General features: G+C 59.9%; 1 protein-coding gene across 1 annotated transcript in view; it reads left to right on the top strand.

Moving 5' to 3' along the window:
- Nucleotides 1-325: 325 nt before the first annotated feature.
- ARHGAP44 (Rho GTPase activating protein 44) overlaps nt 326-16,717 on the top strand; it is a 30,281-nt gene continuing 13,889 nt past the window's right edge. The window contains 5 exon segments of the mRNA XM_050908393.1: nt 326-404; nt 12,536-12,575; nt 15,465-15,569; nt 15,660-15,736; nt 16,273-16,384. Coding sequence (XP_050764350.1) covers nt 352-404; nt 12,536-12,575; nt 15,465-15,569; nt 15,660-15,736; nt 16,273-16,384 — 387 coding nt within the window. The 5' untranslated portion in view covers nt 326-351.

A 16,717-nucleotide genomic window follows, 5' to 3' on the forward strand; every position in this document is an offset into this window, starting at 1 on the left:
GGGCGGCCCCGGACTACATTTCCCATGGCCGCCGCGGCCGGGGGCGGTGCGGGGCGGTGCGGGGCGGTGCGGCGCGGAGCGGAGCGGAGCGGGGGCCGCGGAGCGCGGCGGGGCCCGCGCAGGCGGAGGCGCGGAGCCGCGCAGGGGCGGCGGGCCCGGCTCGGCCCGGCTCGGCCCGGCTTCGGCTCGGCTCGGCCCGGCTCGGCTCGGCTCGGCTCGGCCCGGCCTGGCTGCGCGCCGGGCGAGGATGCGGGAGGGGCGGCCCGCGGCCCCCCGCTGCCCGCCCGCCCTGCCCGCCCTGCCCGCCCTGCCCGCGCTGCCCGCCTAAGGGGCGCCCGCGCCGCCGCCACCATGAAGAAGCAATTCAACCGCATGCGCCAGCTCGCCAACCAGACCGTGGGCAGGTAGGGATGGGGACGGGCCCTGCCCGCCGCGCCACAGCCCCGATCCCGCACCCTACCTGCGTCCTGCCTGCTCCCTGCCTGCCTCACAGCCCCTGCTCCCTGTCCGCTCCCTGCCTGCCCCACTGCCCCCATCCCGCACTCTACCTGCATCCTGCCTGCTCCCTGCCTGCCCCACGGACCCTGCACCCTGCCTGCCGCACTGCCCCGGTCCAGCACCTTGCCAGCATCCTGCCTGCTCCCAGCCTGCCCCACAGCCCCAATCTCATGCCCTACCTGTGGCCTGCCTGCCCTGCTGCCCCTGCTCCCTGCCTGCCCCACTGCCCTGATCCTGCACCCTCTTAGTGTCCTGCCTGCCCTGCTGCCCCTGCTCCCTGCCCGCTCCCTGCCTGCCCCACTGCCCTGATCCTGCACCCTACCCATGTCCTGCCTGCCCCACTGCCCCTGCATCCTGCCCCCTCCCTGCCTGCCCTGCTGCCCCTGCTCCCTGTCCACTCTCTGCCTGCCCCACTGCCCCCATCCCACACTCTGCCTGCATCCTGCCTGCTCCCTACCTGCCCCACTGCCCCTGGTCCCTGCCCGCTCCCTGCCTGCCCTACTGCCCTGATCCTGCATCCCACCTGTGTCCTGCCTGCCCCACTGCCCCTGCTCCCTTGCCTGAGCCCTGCTTGCCCCACTGCCCCTAATCCCACACCTTGCCTGCTCCCCTGCCTGCTCCCTGCCACCCCACTGCCCCTGACTGCTCCCTGCTCCCCTGCCTACCTCACTGTCCCTGATCCTGTACCTTGTCTGCACTCTGCCTGCCCCACTGCCCCTGCCCATCCCCTGCCCGCCTACTTGGCTGCTTCCTGCCAGCCCCACTGCTCCTGCTCCTTTCCTGTACCCTGCCTGCTCCCTGCCCTCTTCCTGTTGCCCCTGTTCCTGCCCACACCCTGCCCACCCTACTGCCCCTGCTCCCCAGCTTGCAACCTGCCTGCCCCACTGCCTGTGCTCCCAGCCCTCAACCTTCCTGCTCCCTGTATGCCCCTTGCCCTGCTGCCCGCATCCTGCCTGCGCCCTGACCACCCCTCTGCCCACACCGCATCCTGCCTGCGCCCTGACCACCCCTGTGCCCACACTGTGCCCCACAGCCTGCTCCCTGCCTGCCCCCTACCTGCCCCACTGCCCCAGTGCCCACACCTTGCCTCCTCCCTGCCCATTCCCTGCCTCCTCCCCTGCCTGCAGCCTCAGCCTGCACCCTGCCTGCTTGTTAACCCCTGCTTGTCCCCTGCACGCACCCTGCCCCACTGCCCCCCTTGCCCCTGCCCCACACCCTGCACCCCTTATCCACTACTTCCCTGCCTGCCCCTGCCCTCACCCTGCCTGCCCCGCTGCCCCTGCCCATTCCCTGTGTCCCAGGGCTGGGCCACACAGACACCCGCTGTCTGGGCACCCCAGCCCTGATGCTGTGGGGTGCCCCAATGGCCTGCTCCCCCCAGCACCCATGGGTGGCCCCGGCTGGCTGTGGGGCAGGGGGTGCATCGGGGTGCGGGCGGCGGGGCCGTGCCCGCAGGGATGCCCGTGTGCGCTGATGCACAGCCAGGCCCGGGCTTTGGTGGTGGCTGTTGTGTAATTCCTGGAGATTTTGCAGCTGGGGGGGGGGTGTTATTTATTTTTTCCTTCCCAGCGCGGCGCTGGGGCACCGGCACCAGCACCGGCACGGCTGGGGTGTCGGGCTCAGCATCCCCCCCCGGAGCCGAGGCCTTGGACTTCCGCTGGCATCCCCCGTGTCCCCCCTCGCCGTGTCCCCCGTGGCGATGGGAGTTGCCGCGCTGGCTTTGGGTCCTCGGCCGGGCTGGAGGTGGTCGGTGGCGTACGGGCTCCTGCCTCGGCCGCGGTGCTGCCGCGCGGCCCCGGCGTACGGGCACAGGGCTGGGATGGCAGCAGGGCACCGTCTTGGGGCTGTGGCGGCTGTGCGGGAGCGTGGTGCAGGAATGCGGTGGCAGGAACGCGGTGCAAGAATGGGATGTGGGAACGCCGTTTGGGAGCGTGCTGCAGGAATCCGGTGCGGGAGCACGGTGTGGGAACGTGGTGTGGGAGCATGGTGCAGGAGTGCGGTGCGGGAGCGAGCGCAGTGTGGGAACGCGGTGCGGGAGCAGTGTGCGGCAGCGTGGTGCGGGAGCACGGCGGCAGGAACATGGTGCAAGAATGCGGTGCGGGAACGCAGTTTGGGAGCGTGCTATGGGAATCTGGTGCAGGAGCACGGTGTGGGAATCCGGTACAGGAGTGCGGTGTGGGAACACAGTGTGGGAACGCGGTGCACGAGCACACTGCAAGAACGTAGTGCGGGAGCGTGGTGCAGAGACACGGTGCGGGAACGCGGTGCAGGAGCGTGGTGTGGGAGCACGGTGCAGGAGTGTGGTACAGGAATGCGATGCAAGAACGCGGTGCGGGAGCGCGGTGCGGGAGCGCGGTACAGGGAACATGGTACAGGGAACGCGGTGCGGGAGCACTGGGAGACTGGTGCTTACCTCCCTTGGGGGAGTGGCAGGAGGAGGCTGTTTTGGGGACAGAGCGTGTGATTTTCTCCTTGCGTCTGCGCCGGGCCGGGTTTGCTCTCCAGACACGCCGAGGAGGTTTGACACATCTCCACCCGTGGCTGGGGGGCTGCAGGGGAGGGGTGGCCCCAGGTCCCACCACCACCGCGTGGGAGATGCGAGCTGGGCACCGCACGCACGCCCGCCTTCAAAATGGTGCCGCTGACAAGGCGAGCATCCTCCTTCCCGCATCCCTCGGGAGCGCGGGGCCATGCCGGGCTCCCTGCAGCGCCCGACTCGCAGCCTGGGGAGCAGGGACGGCGGCCGCGGGGCTTGGAGCCGCTAAACCCCTAATCCTCTTAGGGGCTCGCGGCGACGCCGGCTCGTGACGGGCAGCTGGGAGGCTCTGTCGGTACACCAGCACATCTGCTGCTGGCAGAGCTGCCTGTGCTGCCAGGCTCTTCGGGCTGGGTTTAACAGGGGGGTACGTGGCCCCCTCTTTGCTCAGCACTGGGACGGGGTGGCTGGAGCCTCTGCAGGGCTCGGCGGGAGCTCGGGGACCATCCTCTTCCTCGGCCTGGCTCCGTTGGTCCCCATCTTGAGCGCGGGCTGATGTGTTATCCCTCTGCCCCACTGCGGGGCCCTCTCCAGCCGGCTGGAAATAAGGAATAATAGATGGAAATAAGGAATAATAGAGGAAAATAGGGAATAATAGATGGAAATAGGGAATAATAAAAGGAAATAGGGAATAATAAATGGAAATAAGGAATAATTAATGGAAATGAGGAATAATTAATGGAAATGAGGAATAATTAATGGAAATAAGGAATAATAATAGGAACCTGGTGTTTTGTCTCCCCCGGGAGAGGCTCGCTGGGGTACATGTGCCATAACCCTCTGGGGTCTGAGGGGTGTCCCCTCCTGCTCGTCACGAAACCCCAGTGGGCCACCGTCACCCTGCAGTGCCAGCGCCCCCAAGTCCAGGGCTGGGGACCGTCGGGCCGGCTGCTGCCCGGGGGCTGGGGGCTGCGCTGCAGGCGGAGGATGTCCCTCGGGGGGAGACGGGGGTCTCCAGCCACCCTGCGGGGTGTGCGGAGGGAGGCGCAGGGGGGGGTCCCAGCCCCTGGTGGCTTTCCCTGCTTTTGGTGGTGCCGTTTCCTTAAAAAAAGGAAGAAGAAAGGCAGCCAAAGGGAAAAACCTCATCCGTGGGTCTGCCAGCAGCTGCCAGAAGTACCCTGGCAGGGGACAGTCAGGGGACAGGCAGGAGCAGCCCTTCGTCCCTGTGAGGTGGCCGCTGCCAGCACTCATGCCGGGGGAGTGTGCGGCCATCCGCAGGCGAGGGATGGGGCTCACCGCACGGGGAGGGGGCGGCGATGGGCCAGGGTCAGGGTTAATGTTAGGATCAGGGTCAAGGTTAGGGTCAGGATCAGGGTCAGGGTTAGGGTTAAGGTTAGGGTCAGAGTCCCGGTTAGGGTCAGGGTCAGCGTCAGGGTTAGAGTTAGGGTTAAGGTTAGGGTCAAGGTCAGGATAAGGGTTAGGGTCAGGATTGGGGTCAAGGTTAGGATCAGGATAAGGATCAGAATCGGGGTCAGGGTCAGGGTTAGGTGAGGATGCTCAATGCATTTCCTTACCTTCCCAAATCCGGTCTTCAGCTCCGTGTCCCGGGCGCTGTCGCATTCCTTTGCTGCTTCACTTGCGATGCTGGGGGCAAGCGAGGACCTCCTGGCCCCCCTGGGGAGAGCAGCAGCACCCGCAGGCCCTGGGGTGCCCGGTCGGTGAGTGTGACGGGGCCAACTGGAGCAGACCACGCTCTGCTGTGCCCTGAGCACGTTATTTATTTCATTTTATTTTATTTACTTTATTTATTTTATTTAGGTCGTTTCACTAGATAGAAAGAACTGGGGATGCTCGTCCCAGCCCAGACCCGCGCTTGGTACCCGACCTTCGGGAGAATTACTGCGCCCAGTCTGTAAGGGGCCATAATATTTATCTCTGCGAGGTGGAAAAAGGGAAGAGAAATCAATAAGTGGCTGTAAAACATTCTGAAGATGCTTTCTACAAAGCGCTTTTTTTTTGTGTTTGTTTTTATTTATTTCTCCCTTTCGTCGGCGGCTGAGCTGTCAGGAGCTCCTGCCCTCGCTTCGAGGTCGCAGGACGATGGGCACAAGCGTGCCGCAGCGCTCGCTCCAGCAGCCGAAACAGCCCCGTGAATTTTCCAGAATTGGCTCGGTATGGGGTTTTTTCCATCGGGAATAAAACAGGCGCTTGCAGCCACGTGCAGAATGGCACGGCTGTGTTCCCAAATGGCACGGCAGGCGATGCGGGGACACCGGGGAGGACGGTGTCAGCTTGGGGGGATTGTTTTTTTCCTCCTGGTCCTTTCTGAGCATCCCAAGATGTATCCCCCATCCTGGGGGACAGCGGTGGCATTTGGGGCTGGACGTCGCGTTGGTGGCTCCCAGGGCAGATGCTTTTCCAAGCACCAGGACGTCTGCACGGAAATATAAAGCCTTTAAACACTGAGGTTTTATTCTCTGTGCAGCAAGAATATTCTGCAAGAAATAAGGACGTTTTATTCTGCGTGTATGAAATAAGGACGGAGGGAATAAAAGCATCACCTGGGATTTTTCCGATGGGATTTGCAGGAGGGAACAACACACTTTAAATAGCTGGGTTCCACGTCTGCACTGTGGGGTGCCAGTGGCTCGCTGTTGGCAGACCCCCCCCCCGGGATTTTGGCTTTGCCGAGCGATGCCGCGCCCCTCGGATGGTGCCGGCAGCATCCCTGCAGCCCTGGGGATATTTTTATCCTCCTCGCAAGGCGGCAGCGCTGACAAACTGAAATATTCATGGAGCGGGCTGAAGGTTTCATCCCCGCGGCCAGCAGCCTTGGGGCCCTGCGCTTTGCAGGGGCTTCTCCATGATTTTCACATCAGGAGTGAAGCGTGGTCAGGATGTGACCCTGGGGTGGGTTTTCCTCTGCCAGGGATGTGCTGGCAGCGAGGAGTAAAGGGCCCCATGCACCCCTTGCCAAAGGGATGCCGACGCAGAGAACTCGCAGCCAGGAAAGGGGCAGGAGATGAGGAAAAGAGGCTTTTCTGCCTTTAAAACTCTGTCCCCCATTTTGCTTTGATTCCTTTGGTTTTCCCAGCGGTGGGCAGAAGGACGAAGGAAAGCTGGACCAGCCTTCCCCACTCGTTTCATCCCGTTTTTCCAGCCTGACTCAGCCGAAGGCGGGCGATCTGCCGGGGGCTGAGCCCTGGCACTGGACCCGCTGGGTGGGCATCGCTGCCCTTAGCCGCAGGTTTGGGACACAGGGACCGTCACTCCAGGTCACCTGCCGGGGCAGGACGAGCCCGGGATGCACTGGAGGAGGCGCCGGTGGGGCCATCTCACCGCATCTCACTGGATGTTGCAGCTCGGAGTCGTCTCCCTGGGGGATTTAGCAGCGATTTGAGGATATAAATATTTGATGTTTCACTTCTTGCCTGCTAAAAAGGCACCGGGAAAAATCCGCAGCTCCGTTGGGCCTTGGCTGGATCCTGGTTACGAGCCGTTGGGCTGCGTGTCCCCGGGGATGCGGTGGAGAGGAGAGCTCAGACGGCGGCGGAAGCTGGGGACGGCGCAGTCCTTGGACCAGCATCCAGCCTGGACTGCGATGCCCGGCGCTTCCAGGGGTTGCCTGGATGAAACCCAAGGGGCTTTCTCCTCCCTCCGGCACACGCAACGGATGCTCAGCACCTTATCCGAGTTGCATGGTTGAACCTCACCTTACCAACCTCACCGCTGAGCTTTGGGGGCTCGAGGACCTTGAATTTCCTGCAGGTACCAGTCCCCAGGCACGTGCGGCGGCACCGGAGGGAGATGCGAGCAGGACCGGGATGGAGCCAGGCACCGTCCCCGAGCCCGTGTGGGATGGCGGGGCAGACCCATCCGTGGGAGTTAACGCTCCCGGCGCGGGACGGCCTTGGCCGGATTTTCGTGCCTCCCTCTGCCTACGCTTGGCCACGAGGCTATTTTTAGGCAGGAGCAAACAGAAATCAGGGGAACCGGCCGGCATCAGTAATTAAATAGCGCTGAAATATTTATGGGCATTACTGCAGTGAGGGGGTGGCCAGGGGTGGGGGTGGAAGGGGCATTTTGGGCAGGAGATGTGGGCAAGGGGGTCCTCGGGGCATTGTGGACACGCTCTGCCTCCGGAGACGCATCCTCGCTCCTGCCCGTCCCCACGCCGCGTGAAGCACTGCCCACCGGCCGGGCGTGATGGTTTTCCCATTCAGAGAGAACACTGCCACGAAATCCCCGTCGTGCTTTGAGTTTTGCTGGCTCAGGGTCAAATCCAAGGCCGGGGGCTCCTTGTCTTGGGTGGTTTGAGCATCAGAGGGGGACGGTGGTGGGGACACAGGGTGGGTGCTGGTGCTGGATGGTCCAGCCAGCTGGAGATGTCTGGCATCAGGAGATGCTCCAGGGAAGCACCAGTTTTGCTGTAGCTCCCCAGGTCAAGGCACTGGAAGCTCAAGTAGTATTTATTTGGAAATCAACTTAATTTGCTTGATTGGTGTTGATTTCTGCTGGCAGCAATTAGTTTTTGCAGAAGCGAACGCCTGACCAAATTGTAGCAGCATCCCCTGCTCGTTTGCTTTTAACTCTCCGTATTAATTCTCCTTTTCTCCCAGCTGTTTGCAGGGACACGAGTGTCTGGGTGCTGGCTGAGGCTGAGGGTTGCCTGGATTTGTGCTGAGAAAAACAGCTCCGGGCTGGAAATCTGGAAGGGAAGGGGAGGAGCAGGCTTTTATTTGCCTAAAGGAAAGATGAAAGAAAGCGTTGAAAGCCAGTAATCCTGGCTGCCTCTCCAAGGGATGCTCCTGCAGGATGCGTGTAACCCGTAAAGCATGAAGTTTTGGGGGATTAGGGACCAGCCAGGGAAATTGGGGGGTCCCTGCACCCCTCTTTTGGGTGCTGCTGTTTGCTGAGGCCACCTTGCATGAGCAAAATCCACCATCTCCCTGGGGGAGGTCGTATCCCAGCGTGGGAGCCCTGGCTGCATCTGCCTTGTGAGACATGGGGATGGAAATACCCATGTCAAAGTGAATGGGTGAAAAGAATTGCCCAGAGCTGATACTGGCTTAAACTGGTGTGAAGAGGAGATGTTTTGCTGGTGCCGTCAGTTGCCTGCTCTGATGGTTGGGCCATGGGATGCTCCAGCCACCGCATAGCCCCTTCCCGGGGCTCTGCTGCACGTGTCAGACCCTCGAGCATCGTTCGTGGGTCCGGGGTTGTGGGGTAAGCACAGATGGGCCCTGAACCCTGCCACAGTGCAAGGAAGGGGGGGCTGATATAGCCCCCCAGGATGTGGGAGCTTGTGTCCCTCTGCCCCCCCGCCGTGGGGGCCCTGGCACCCCCAGGAATTCCTTTGGGCGCGATGGCGATTTGGGAAGGAGACGGGTTTGTGCAGGCAGGAGCCAGGCTGCCTCCCGTGCGTGGCTGGAGCAGCACGGGCAGGGAGCAGGTCCCGGGGTCCCCTGGGCTTGGGGCCCCCGTCACCGCCTCGGCAGAGGCTGAAGTCAGGGGTCTGTGCCACCCCTCGCGCAGCTTCGTCCCCGCTCGGCTCTGGCTGCTTGTACGGAGCCAGCAACGGGGCAAAGAGGGGGGCTGGGGGTGCCAGGAGGGGCTGGGGGTGCTGGGGAGGAACTAGGGGGTGCCAAGAGGGGCTGGAGGATGCTGGGGATGGACTGGGAGAGGCTGGGGAGGGACTGGGGGATGCCAGGAGGGGCTGGGGGATGCCACCAGGGGCTGGGGGATGATGGGGCTGGACTGGAGGCGTGCTGGGGAGGAACTGGGGGGTGCTGGGGATGGACTGAGGTGTGCCTGGAGGGGCTGAGAGATGCCAGGAGGAGCTGGGGGATTCCTTGGATGAGAGCAAGATGCCAGGCTGGAACAGGGAGAGCATCTCTGCTGGAGCCAGACACACTTCCCAGCATCGGTCGCATCCAAACTGGTTCCTCTTGACGCTGTTTATATGGGTTTCTGTAGGGCTGTGGTTTTGGAAGCACCTTTGTGGTTTGGGCTCCAAAGTCCAACATGGTCTGAACCGAGCGCTTGAGAACAAACTGGGAGCTGGGGCTCCTGAATCCCAGGGGGTTTCAGCAAGCGGTTCTCCCCGGGGATGGGAAGCCAAGGTGAGAGAGCTTGGGGGAGGCACGGGGACCCCCACCCGGCCTTGAGTGGGACGCTGATTGGAGCATGATAGGGGCAGGGAGAAGAAAGCACAAACCAAAAAGGTTTGTTGAAGAGGAAGGGCTGAGCGGAGATGCTCAGGGCTGAGCCCGCTGAAGGTGCTTTGCCAAGATCTTTGGAGAGATGCCGCCATTCCGCTCCCAGAAAAGGCAGCGGGATAATATCTCTCCATCCCCATTGGGTATCCCAGGGAAATCGCTGGGTACCAGGGAGGTGGCACTGGGGCACCGGGGTCTCCTTTAGCATCTCTGAGTGCCGGCAAGGGCTCAGCACCCAAAAAGTACCTCCAGGCAGGACGAAGCCCAGGGCATGCAGGAGAGTCTCCCTCTCCTTGGCTGCTGCCTGGCAGGACGTGCATTTTGCTGCCAAGCATCGCTTGCTGCAGGTTCGCAGGATGGCTCATAAAACCATATAAGCTCCTGTAAAACCGTATTAACTTTAGGCTGAGACTTTAGAAACATAATGGATATAATGGGATTTTTCCTGGTGGCATTAGCGGCATGGAGCTGTAATGCAATGCGATGTCAGTGGAGTAGGATGATGTTATTTTTTAGTCTTTACATGTAAAATGGCCATGCGGAGCGGCTTGGGCTGGGCTTTCTGTGGGTTTGGAGGCGCTGCTCGGTTCTTGCGCTCCTGGATATAATTTGCAGGTTCTGGAGCGCTGCCGGCGGGAGCAAGTACAGAGACAAGGGGAATTGTTTGTACATTTTTGGTGCATTCTGGAAAATTAATAAGGACCTTTAGGTGGGGTGGCAGGACATCAGCAGAGCCACGTTGTCAGCGGGACTGTGCCTGTGTAGAGGAGCAGGATCCATCCTGCTGGCAGCTGCTAAACCGCATTCAATGGAGCTGCAGCCGGGTTGCTGTCCCGGTACATCTGCGGGGCCAGGCTCTCCTGCGGGAGCTCTTTGCCGTGGCTGCTGGTGGTATCACCCGTAGGCTCCAGGTGCCCCGAGGCAGGAGACTTGTCCCCTGCTTTGACTTTGCCAAAACACCCTGTGGTGGCTTCTGGAGCCGTGTTTTACCCCATTCTGCAAGACAAGGTGCGGGAGCAGGGCGATGCCTGGCTCTGGGTGCTGGCGCTCGGCGCTGGCAGGACGTGGCACCCAGCTCCCACCGCCGTGAGCGACGCCGGTCCGCCGCAGCCGCAGTCCTGCCACATGCCCGTGCCACTGCCGGTGGCTGCAGCCTGTGCCCGAGGCCACGCAGAGACCCCCATCCCTGTCGCAAGCTGGAGGGGAGGAGAAAGCATCCCGGCTCCCACAGATGCCGAAACCAGGCGAGGAAACCCGTGCTCCCGCGGGGTGCCCATCGCTCTGCCACATCCCTGGGCAGCTGTGTTGAGCGGCTCCAACAGCCTCTTTGCTTATTCCTAGCCATAAAACGCTGCAGCCTTTTCTGCCCCCCCGCCTTTTTAAAGCCAAATTAATCGCTGGCAGGGTCCCGAACCAGCTTAAGCATCCCGGGATGTGGCAGGGCTGGCGCGGCTGTCTGTGCCGGGGCTGTGGCTGGGGGATGCTCTCTGCTAAAGCCACTGAGGTTTCTCGTGCTGAGGATATGCCTAAAAGCAGAACAAGGCCAGATTTTCATTTGAAATGTTGTTTTCTGCTTCCCGAATGCACGTCAGAGCATAGCACGTGTTGGTTTGTGGATGCTGGGAGAGAGACCTGCCGGCACAGGACCATGGGGTGTGCAAAACCCATCCATCAGCCCGGCTGGAAGAGGAGAAAACGCACTAAAACCATCACTTTTTGGGAAGCATTTTCCCAATGGTGCAAGGACAGGAGGGACTTCGTCCTCCCCTGGCCTTTTTTTTTAAAGTTTGGAAATGATTTCTGGGGTGCAGAGCGAGCGGCAGGGATGTGCGCCGGCAGTGCCTGCACGTGGGTGCGCGACACTCGCCTGCGTCCCTGCCACCTCCTTCTCCTTCAGGATGCTAAATATATCCTGAGCCGGAGCGGGGAAGCGGGGACAGCCGTTGTGTCTGTGCCGGTGGATATTTGCTGCTTTCTTCCCCGTTTGTGCGAATTCTGCGGCGTTTCCAACCCTGTCCGTAAATGATAGCGAAGGTGATTTGCAGAAGAGGAGGAGAACCTGAGCAGCCCTTGCTCGTGGGTGGGCAGCGCATCGCTTGCATTTCATATAGAAGATATTATAATGTGTTCATTTAAATCCCTTTTTAAAAAAAATTAAAATAAATAGGGTTTGTTTTGGTTTGTTTTTCTTTTTCATTTTTAAAACCAACTTAAATCAGACACCGAGACAACTTTCATACACAAACCAGATTTAATGCAGTTAATTTATGCTTTTTAAAAGTCTTTGGACGTGGTGTATTTGCGGATGAGCTGGCGTCGCTGCCGTGCCGGGCTCGCACTTTGAACCTTGCTCTGCCGGTGCTTATTCCTTATTTCCACTTTTTCAATACTTCACTCAGTCTCTCAAAGCTGAGAAACCAGCTTGGATAGCAGAAAGCAACCCGGGCTCAGGCAATAGAGGTATTTTTTTAAGAAGGATGAGAGCACCGAGCTTTTGTTGTTTGTTAACGAACCTTCAGGGACTAATTGGCTAAATCACAACTCTGCCCAAGCACATCTTGATAGAGGTCATTTTTCAAAGAGAGTTGATGCACTAAAGTTGTAAAAAAACCCCTAAGAAAATAAATAAATGATCCGGAGTGTGATGGTTTAAATAAGCCTGAGCAGATCTGGTGAGGAGCGGCCGCAGGGGCTTTGCGGGCAAGGATGCTGCGGGTCCGTGCGTGGCCGAGGAGGCTCTTGCAGCGGGTTTGTGTCTCCTTCTGCATCCCCGGCGCTCCTCGCTAGCGAAGACAGCGGATGACGCGCGCTCTGGAGCGGTAAATGCGGCTCCGACGAGCAACGGGGGGGGTTACAGCGAAGCCCCGGGCAGCAGCTGCCACCGCAGATTCAGTCGGCTGCGTCGGACCGAAGAGGCTGAGTCGTGCAGACGGGTTGTGTCCTTGAAATCCGCGGCACTGAGGGTGTGCCAGAGCCCGGCACGGCCTGGGGAGCTGCTTTCGTGCGTAGACACATCGCCCCCCTGTGCAGCACTGCCCGCATCCTCCTGGGAATTTAGCATCCCTGTTTTGCTGGGGATAATGGAAAAATAAGGGGGACATCAGGGGAGGACCCCAAACTGGTGTGGGATGTGGCACGCTCCCAGCGAGCCATGAAGATGCTCCAACCTTTGCTTATTTAGGAGATGAGGCGATGGCTGGTGGGACCAGAGAGCCTTAAATCACCGACTGCATCCCGATGGAAAAGCACGTTCAGCTGTGCCCGGTACCGCGGCGTGCAGCCCCGGTGCTGCCGTGTGTGCCGGACGCTTCGCCAACGCTTTATGTTCTTTCTTGTCTTGCAGGGCTGAGAAGACAGAAGTTTTGAGTGAAGATCTCCTGCAGGTGAGGTCCTCTGCAGCTGGTCCAACCCACACCCAGGGTGCCTGTGGGTGCCCAGGCACCCACCGATGGGTGCTGGATGCGGCAGCAGCTCCGTGCTGGTCGGTGCCGCAGTGTCCCACAGTGATGAGACGGGCTGGGAGGAGGAGGAGGAGGGGGTTGCGAGCATGGGAAGCGGCATTGCCTCCCTCCCACGTGCCCTCCCAGCCCTTTCCCAGCCTGGTTTTCAGGTCAGCTGGAATCGGATCCAGTCCTGTCTCCGCCAGGATGGCAACTTGATACAGCCGGCCGGATTGCGGGCGGCTGCGTCTCCCGTCTCTGCTGCAAAACCTGCCCTGGGGATGGGACATGTGACAGCAGGGGACAGTCCCCAAAGCTGATGGGTTGGGCTTCCCCCAGAGCTGATGGGTTGGGCGACTTCAGCAAAACAGCCCGAGCCAAAAACCTCACGTGGTGCCGTGGAGCATTGGCTGTGACGCTCGGGTCACGGTCTCTCGGGGACATCTCATCTTGGTGCTTTTTGCTGCAGGAGCAGGGCTTCCTGCACGCCCCCGGGAGGGAGGCGGCTGAGGAAGTGCCAGCAAAGGGACGTGAATTCACAATTCCATCACTGAATTCATGAGGTTTCTAGCTCCCACATTCTCTAAATCACCACTCCTAACTTGGGCGCCGATGAGCAAAACAGCTGCCCAGCTCCTCCTCTGTCGCAGCGCGGGCATCCCCTGGCGTCAGCCAGCCCGGCTGCTCTTGGAGCCGCTTCAGAACCTGGTTTGGGGGTAAGCTGATGTATCTGTACCTTCCCGCTTGGGAATTTAGTCTGTGGCGTGGCTATCAGGTCACGGATTCTGCAGAAACAGCCAGAGAACCGGTGTGCAAGGATGCTTGTGGCAGGAGGCAGCGACCTGCAGGTGACAGTGGCTGCAGAGTGACCTTTAGCTCTTTCTGGCCACCGTGTCCTGCCTACGTGTTGCCCTCGCTTGGATCTAATGACGCTGCTCCCCGCACACACCAGGCTTTAGCAAGAGTTGTGCGTTAGCCAAAAACGTGAGCAGGGTTTGAGCGAGCCGTCGCCAAAGGGGCAAGGCGAAACCGCGCTGGAAGAGGGTGAAATGAAGCTCTGTTCGCAAACGTCCCAGCCGGGCGCCGAGGGCAGCCGCCCGCATCGGTTAATCTCTCCCACGGCCTCTTGCTGCTTTACTGGGGATTTAGCAGCCGTTGCCATCTCGGCTGGGACCAGCCCAACCCGTGCAGGATAGGGAGCGAGGTTGGTCTCCGGTTGCACCGGCACCGGCACCGCGCATGGCTCCCGGGGCGCTGGTGGGTTCGTTTGCTGTTCGGCAGCACCGTCCTCGCAGTATGCACCCCTGCAAGTCAGTCTCCAGCCTTCCGGATTTGAGTTTTTTTTCCTTTCTTCACCACCAGTGCTGGTGGCAGGGATGGGCAGGGTGCGGCGGTGACGTGCCCCGCTGTCCCCAGGGATGGGCAGCCCCGGTAGGACGGAGCAGAGGGGAGCGGAGCGCTCCCTGCCACCAGCAGCCAGAGGGAACATCAATAATGAACCTTTTTTCTTTCTGTTTTCATTTTTTTGGTGTTTCTCCTTGCAAGCACTGAGGTCTCCACGGCCCCTTGGCACTGAGAGCCGGACCCTGCTCTTACAGCCGTCCGGTGATGTCCCGGCACCAGGTAGCATCTGTGCCAGCACCGTAGAGGGGCACGCCTGGCTTCGGCAACGTTACAAGGGGGACTTTTACACCTTTTGGAGATAATTCAGTGGGGAGGGTGGCCGGTGCCGCCTTGCCTGGGTGTCTCCCGAAGAGTCAGTCCTGCTCGCGGGGGTCTGTCTCCAGGGATGGTGGGGAACCCAAACCCTTCCCAGCGTTGTATCTAATCGCCTCCAGTTTGGCTCATCTAGATGGGTGTGCACCCACGTATGTGCCCTTCTGAACATCATACCCCTTCCTTGCAACTTATATGCGGACATGTGTGTATATATATATATAATTTATATAATTTTTATATATATAATTTATATATATATACACACACGTCCATGTATATGTTAAAAGGAACATGTATATGTTGCAGGGATGGCAGAGGCTGCTCTACATCAGCCAGGCATCATGGAGATCTATTTTTTTTTAAATATATGTATAATATTTTTATATATATTATTATATTATTATATATAGTATATATTATTAGTAATATATATATTATTTTAGTGGTGGAAGGTGGCTCAGCTCGAGTGCCAGGCTCCCATGAGATGCCTCCTGCCTCAAGGACTTGCCACAGGCTCAGCACTTCTCCCGCTTCTCCCGGGCAGGGAGTATTTCTTTTTTTCCCCCAGATCATTTCCCAAGATTTTGAGCTTTAGGGACTATTTCTCTTTTTCCAGATTATTTCCCCAAATTTTGAGATTGCCATGTTTTCCCCGCGCCTCTCAGCTTTGCTCTTCAGCAGATCTTGGTTGCTTACATTTAATGACTCATCTCGCTGAGTTTTGGGATGAACTGCTTGATTTAATCAATGCAGAGGCAAATAAGGCAATTTTCAGCCCCAGGTTTGAGTATTGGCCAGTTTGGTTTGTGGCAGGGCTCGGCTGGGGACGGACACCTCCTGCCCTCGCCCGGGGACACAAGGGCTTTGAGGCTGGTCCGGATCCGGCCCTCAGCCTTGCTCGGGGGTTAAGATGGGGCAGCATCAGCCTGGTGAAACCTTCTCCTGCTTAAAGCATCCCTGCCCTGGGAAGGGGTTGGGCTCTGGGGCTGTCGCATCTGATGCAGCAGCAATTAAAATCACTTTGATTGAAAAGCAAGAAGTCCTTTATGTCGCTGTACGGCGGGTGCGGGACCAGGCGGGATACCCCGGTGATGGGCACCGCTGCATCCGCAGGTGGAGAAGCGCCTGGAGCTGGTGAAGCAGGTCTCCCACAGCACCCACAAGAAGCTGACGGCATGTCTGCAGGGCCAGCAAGGCGTGGACGTCGACAAGCGCTCGGTGAGGCTCTGGCAGGGCTCTGAGGATGCCAGGCGGGCTGCCAGCGGCGGCGGGGCCGGCGGGGTGGGAAACGCAGCCCTCTCTTTGCAGAAGAAGCTGCCGCTGACGACGCTGGCGCAGTGCTTGATGGAGGGATCGGCTGTGCTGGGCGACGACTCCCTGCTGGGGTAAGAGGGGCCCAGGTCTCCCCCGGCGCTCTGCCACTGCTGGGATGCTGCAGGGATGCCGGGATGCTGCAGGGATGCCGGGATGCTGCCGGGATGCCGCTGCCGGGAATTGCTGCAGTTCCTTATCTATGATGTCGGATAACGGTGGGGGTTTCACAGCGGTGTTGGAGGGGCTGGGATGCTCATGTGATCTGGGTGGTCCAGGGGTTTCCTTTATTCTTCTCCTCCTTGCGATGAGCTGGGGTCCTTCAGTCATGCAGTATGCAATGTAAACTCTCTCTCTCTAAGTCCATACAGTTTCAGACTATAATCGCTACAATAGTTAGGGAATGAGATTTTCCTAACACCCGGGGTGCCCACGGTCCCCAGGCTGCCGCCCTCCCTCCAGCCCTCTGCCACAGAAGGGCTGCCCCGCGCTGCTGCCGAGACCCCCAGGGGCTTTGGGTGACCATCGCCCCGCTCCGTGGGTGCGGGCTGGCTGCCCATCGCTCCCCCTCCGGCCCCCCCGGTGCCCAGCCCTGCCGGTGCCCTTGCAGGAAGATGCTGCGGCTGTGCGGGGAGGCGGAGGACAAGCTGGGTCAGGAGCTCATCCACTTCGAGCTGCAGGTGGAGAGGGACGTCATCGAGCCCCTCTTCGTGCTGGCTGAGGTGAGCGGCTGGCGGGGACATCATTGGGTCGGGGTGTCACCGTGCCTGCGTGAGTCCCTCACATCCAAAACAAGCGTGGGGGAAGGCAGAGTTTCACCGCTTCGTTGGCATATTTGGTTCCCAGCCCCTGTGAGAGACCTTCCGTCTTTGAGGTGTTTGCTAATTGCTTTAATTGGCAGGCGGTATTTGCACGTTCAGCTGGGCTGGCTGCTGGGCGGTGGTCCTGCCCGGCTCCTTCGCCCGCTCTCGCTGCTCTTGCTCTTTTCTGCCTTTCCTGAAGGCAGAGGTGTTAACACTCTTATTTCTGACCTGTTTTTCCAAGCTCCAAACACA

The sequence above is a fragment of the Gymnogyps californianus genome, chromosome 19 (genome assembly GCF_018139145.2).
Source record: "Gymnogyps californianus isolate 813 chromosome 19, ASM1813914v2, whole genome shotgun sequence".
Classification (NCBI taxonomy): domain Eukaryota; kingdom Metazoa; phylum Chordata; class Aves; order Accipitriformes; family Cathartidae; genus Gymnogyps; species Gymnogyps californianus.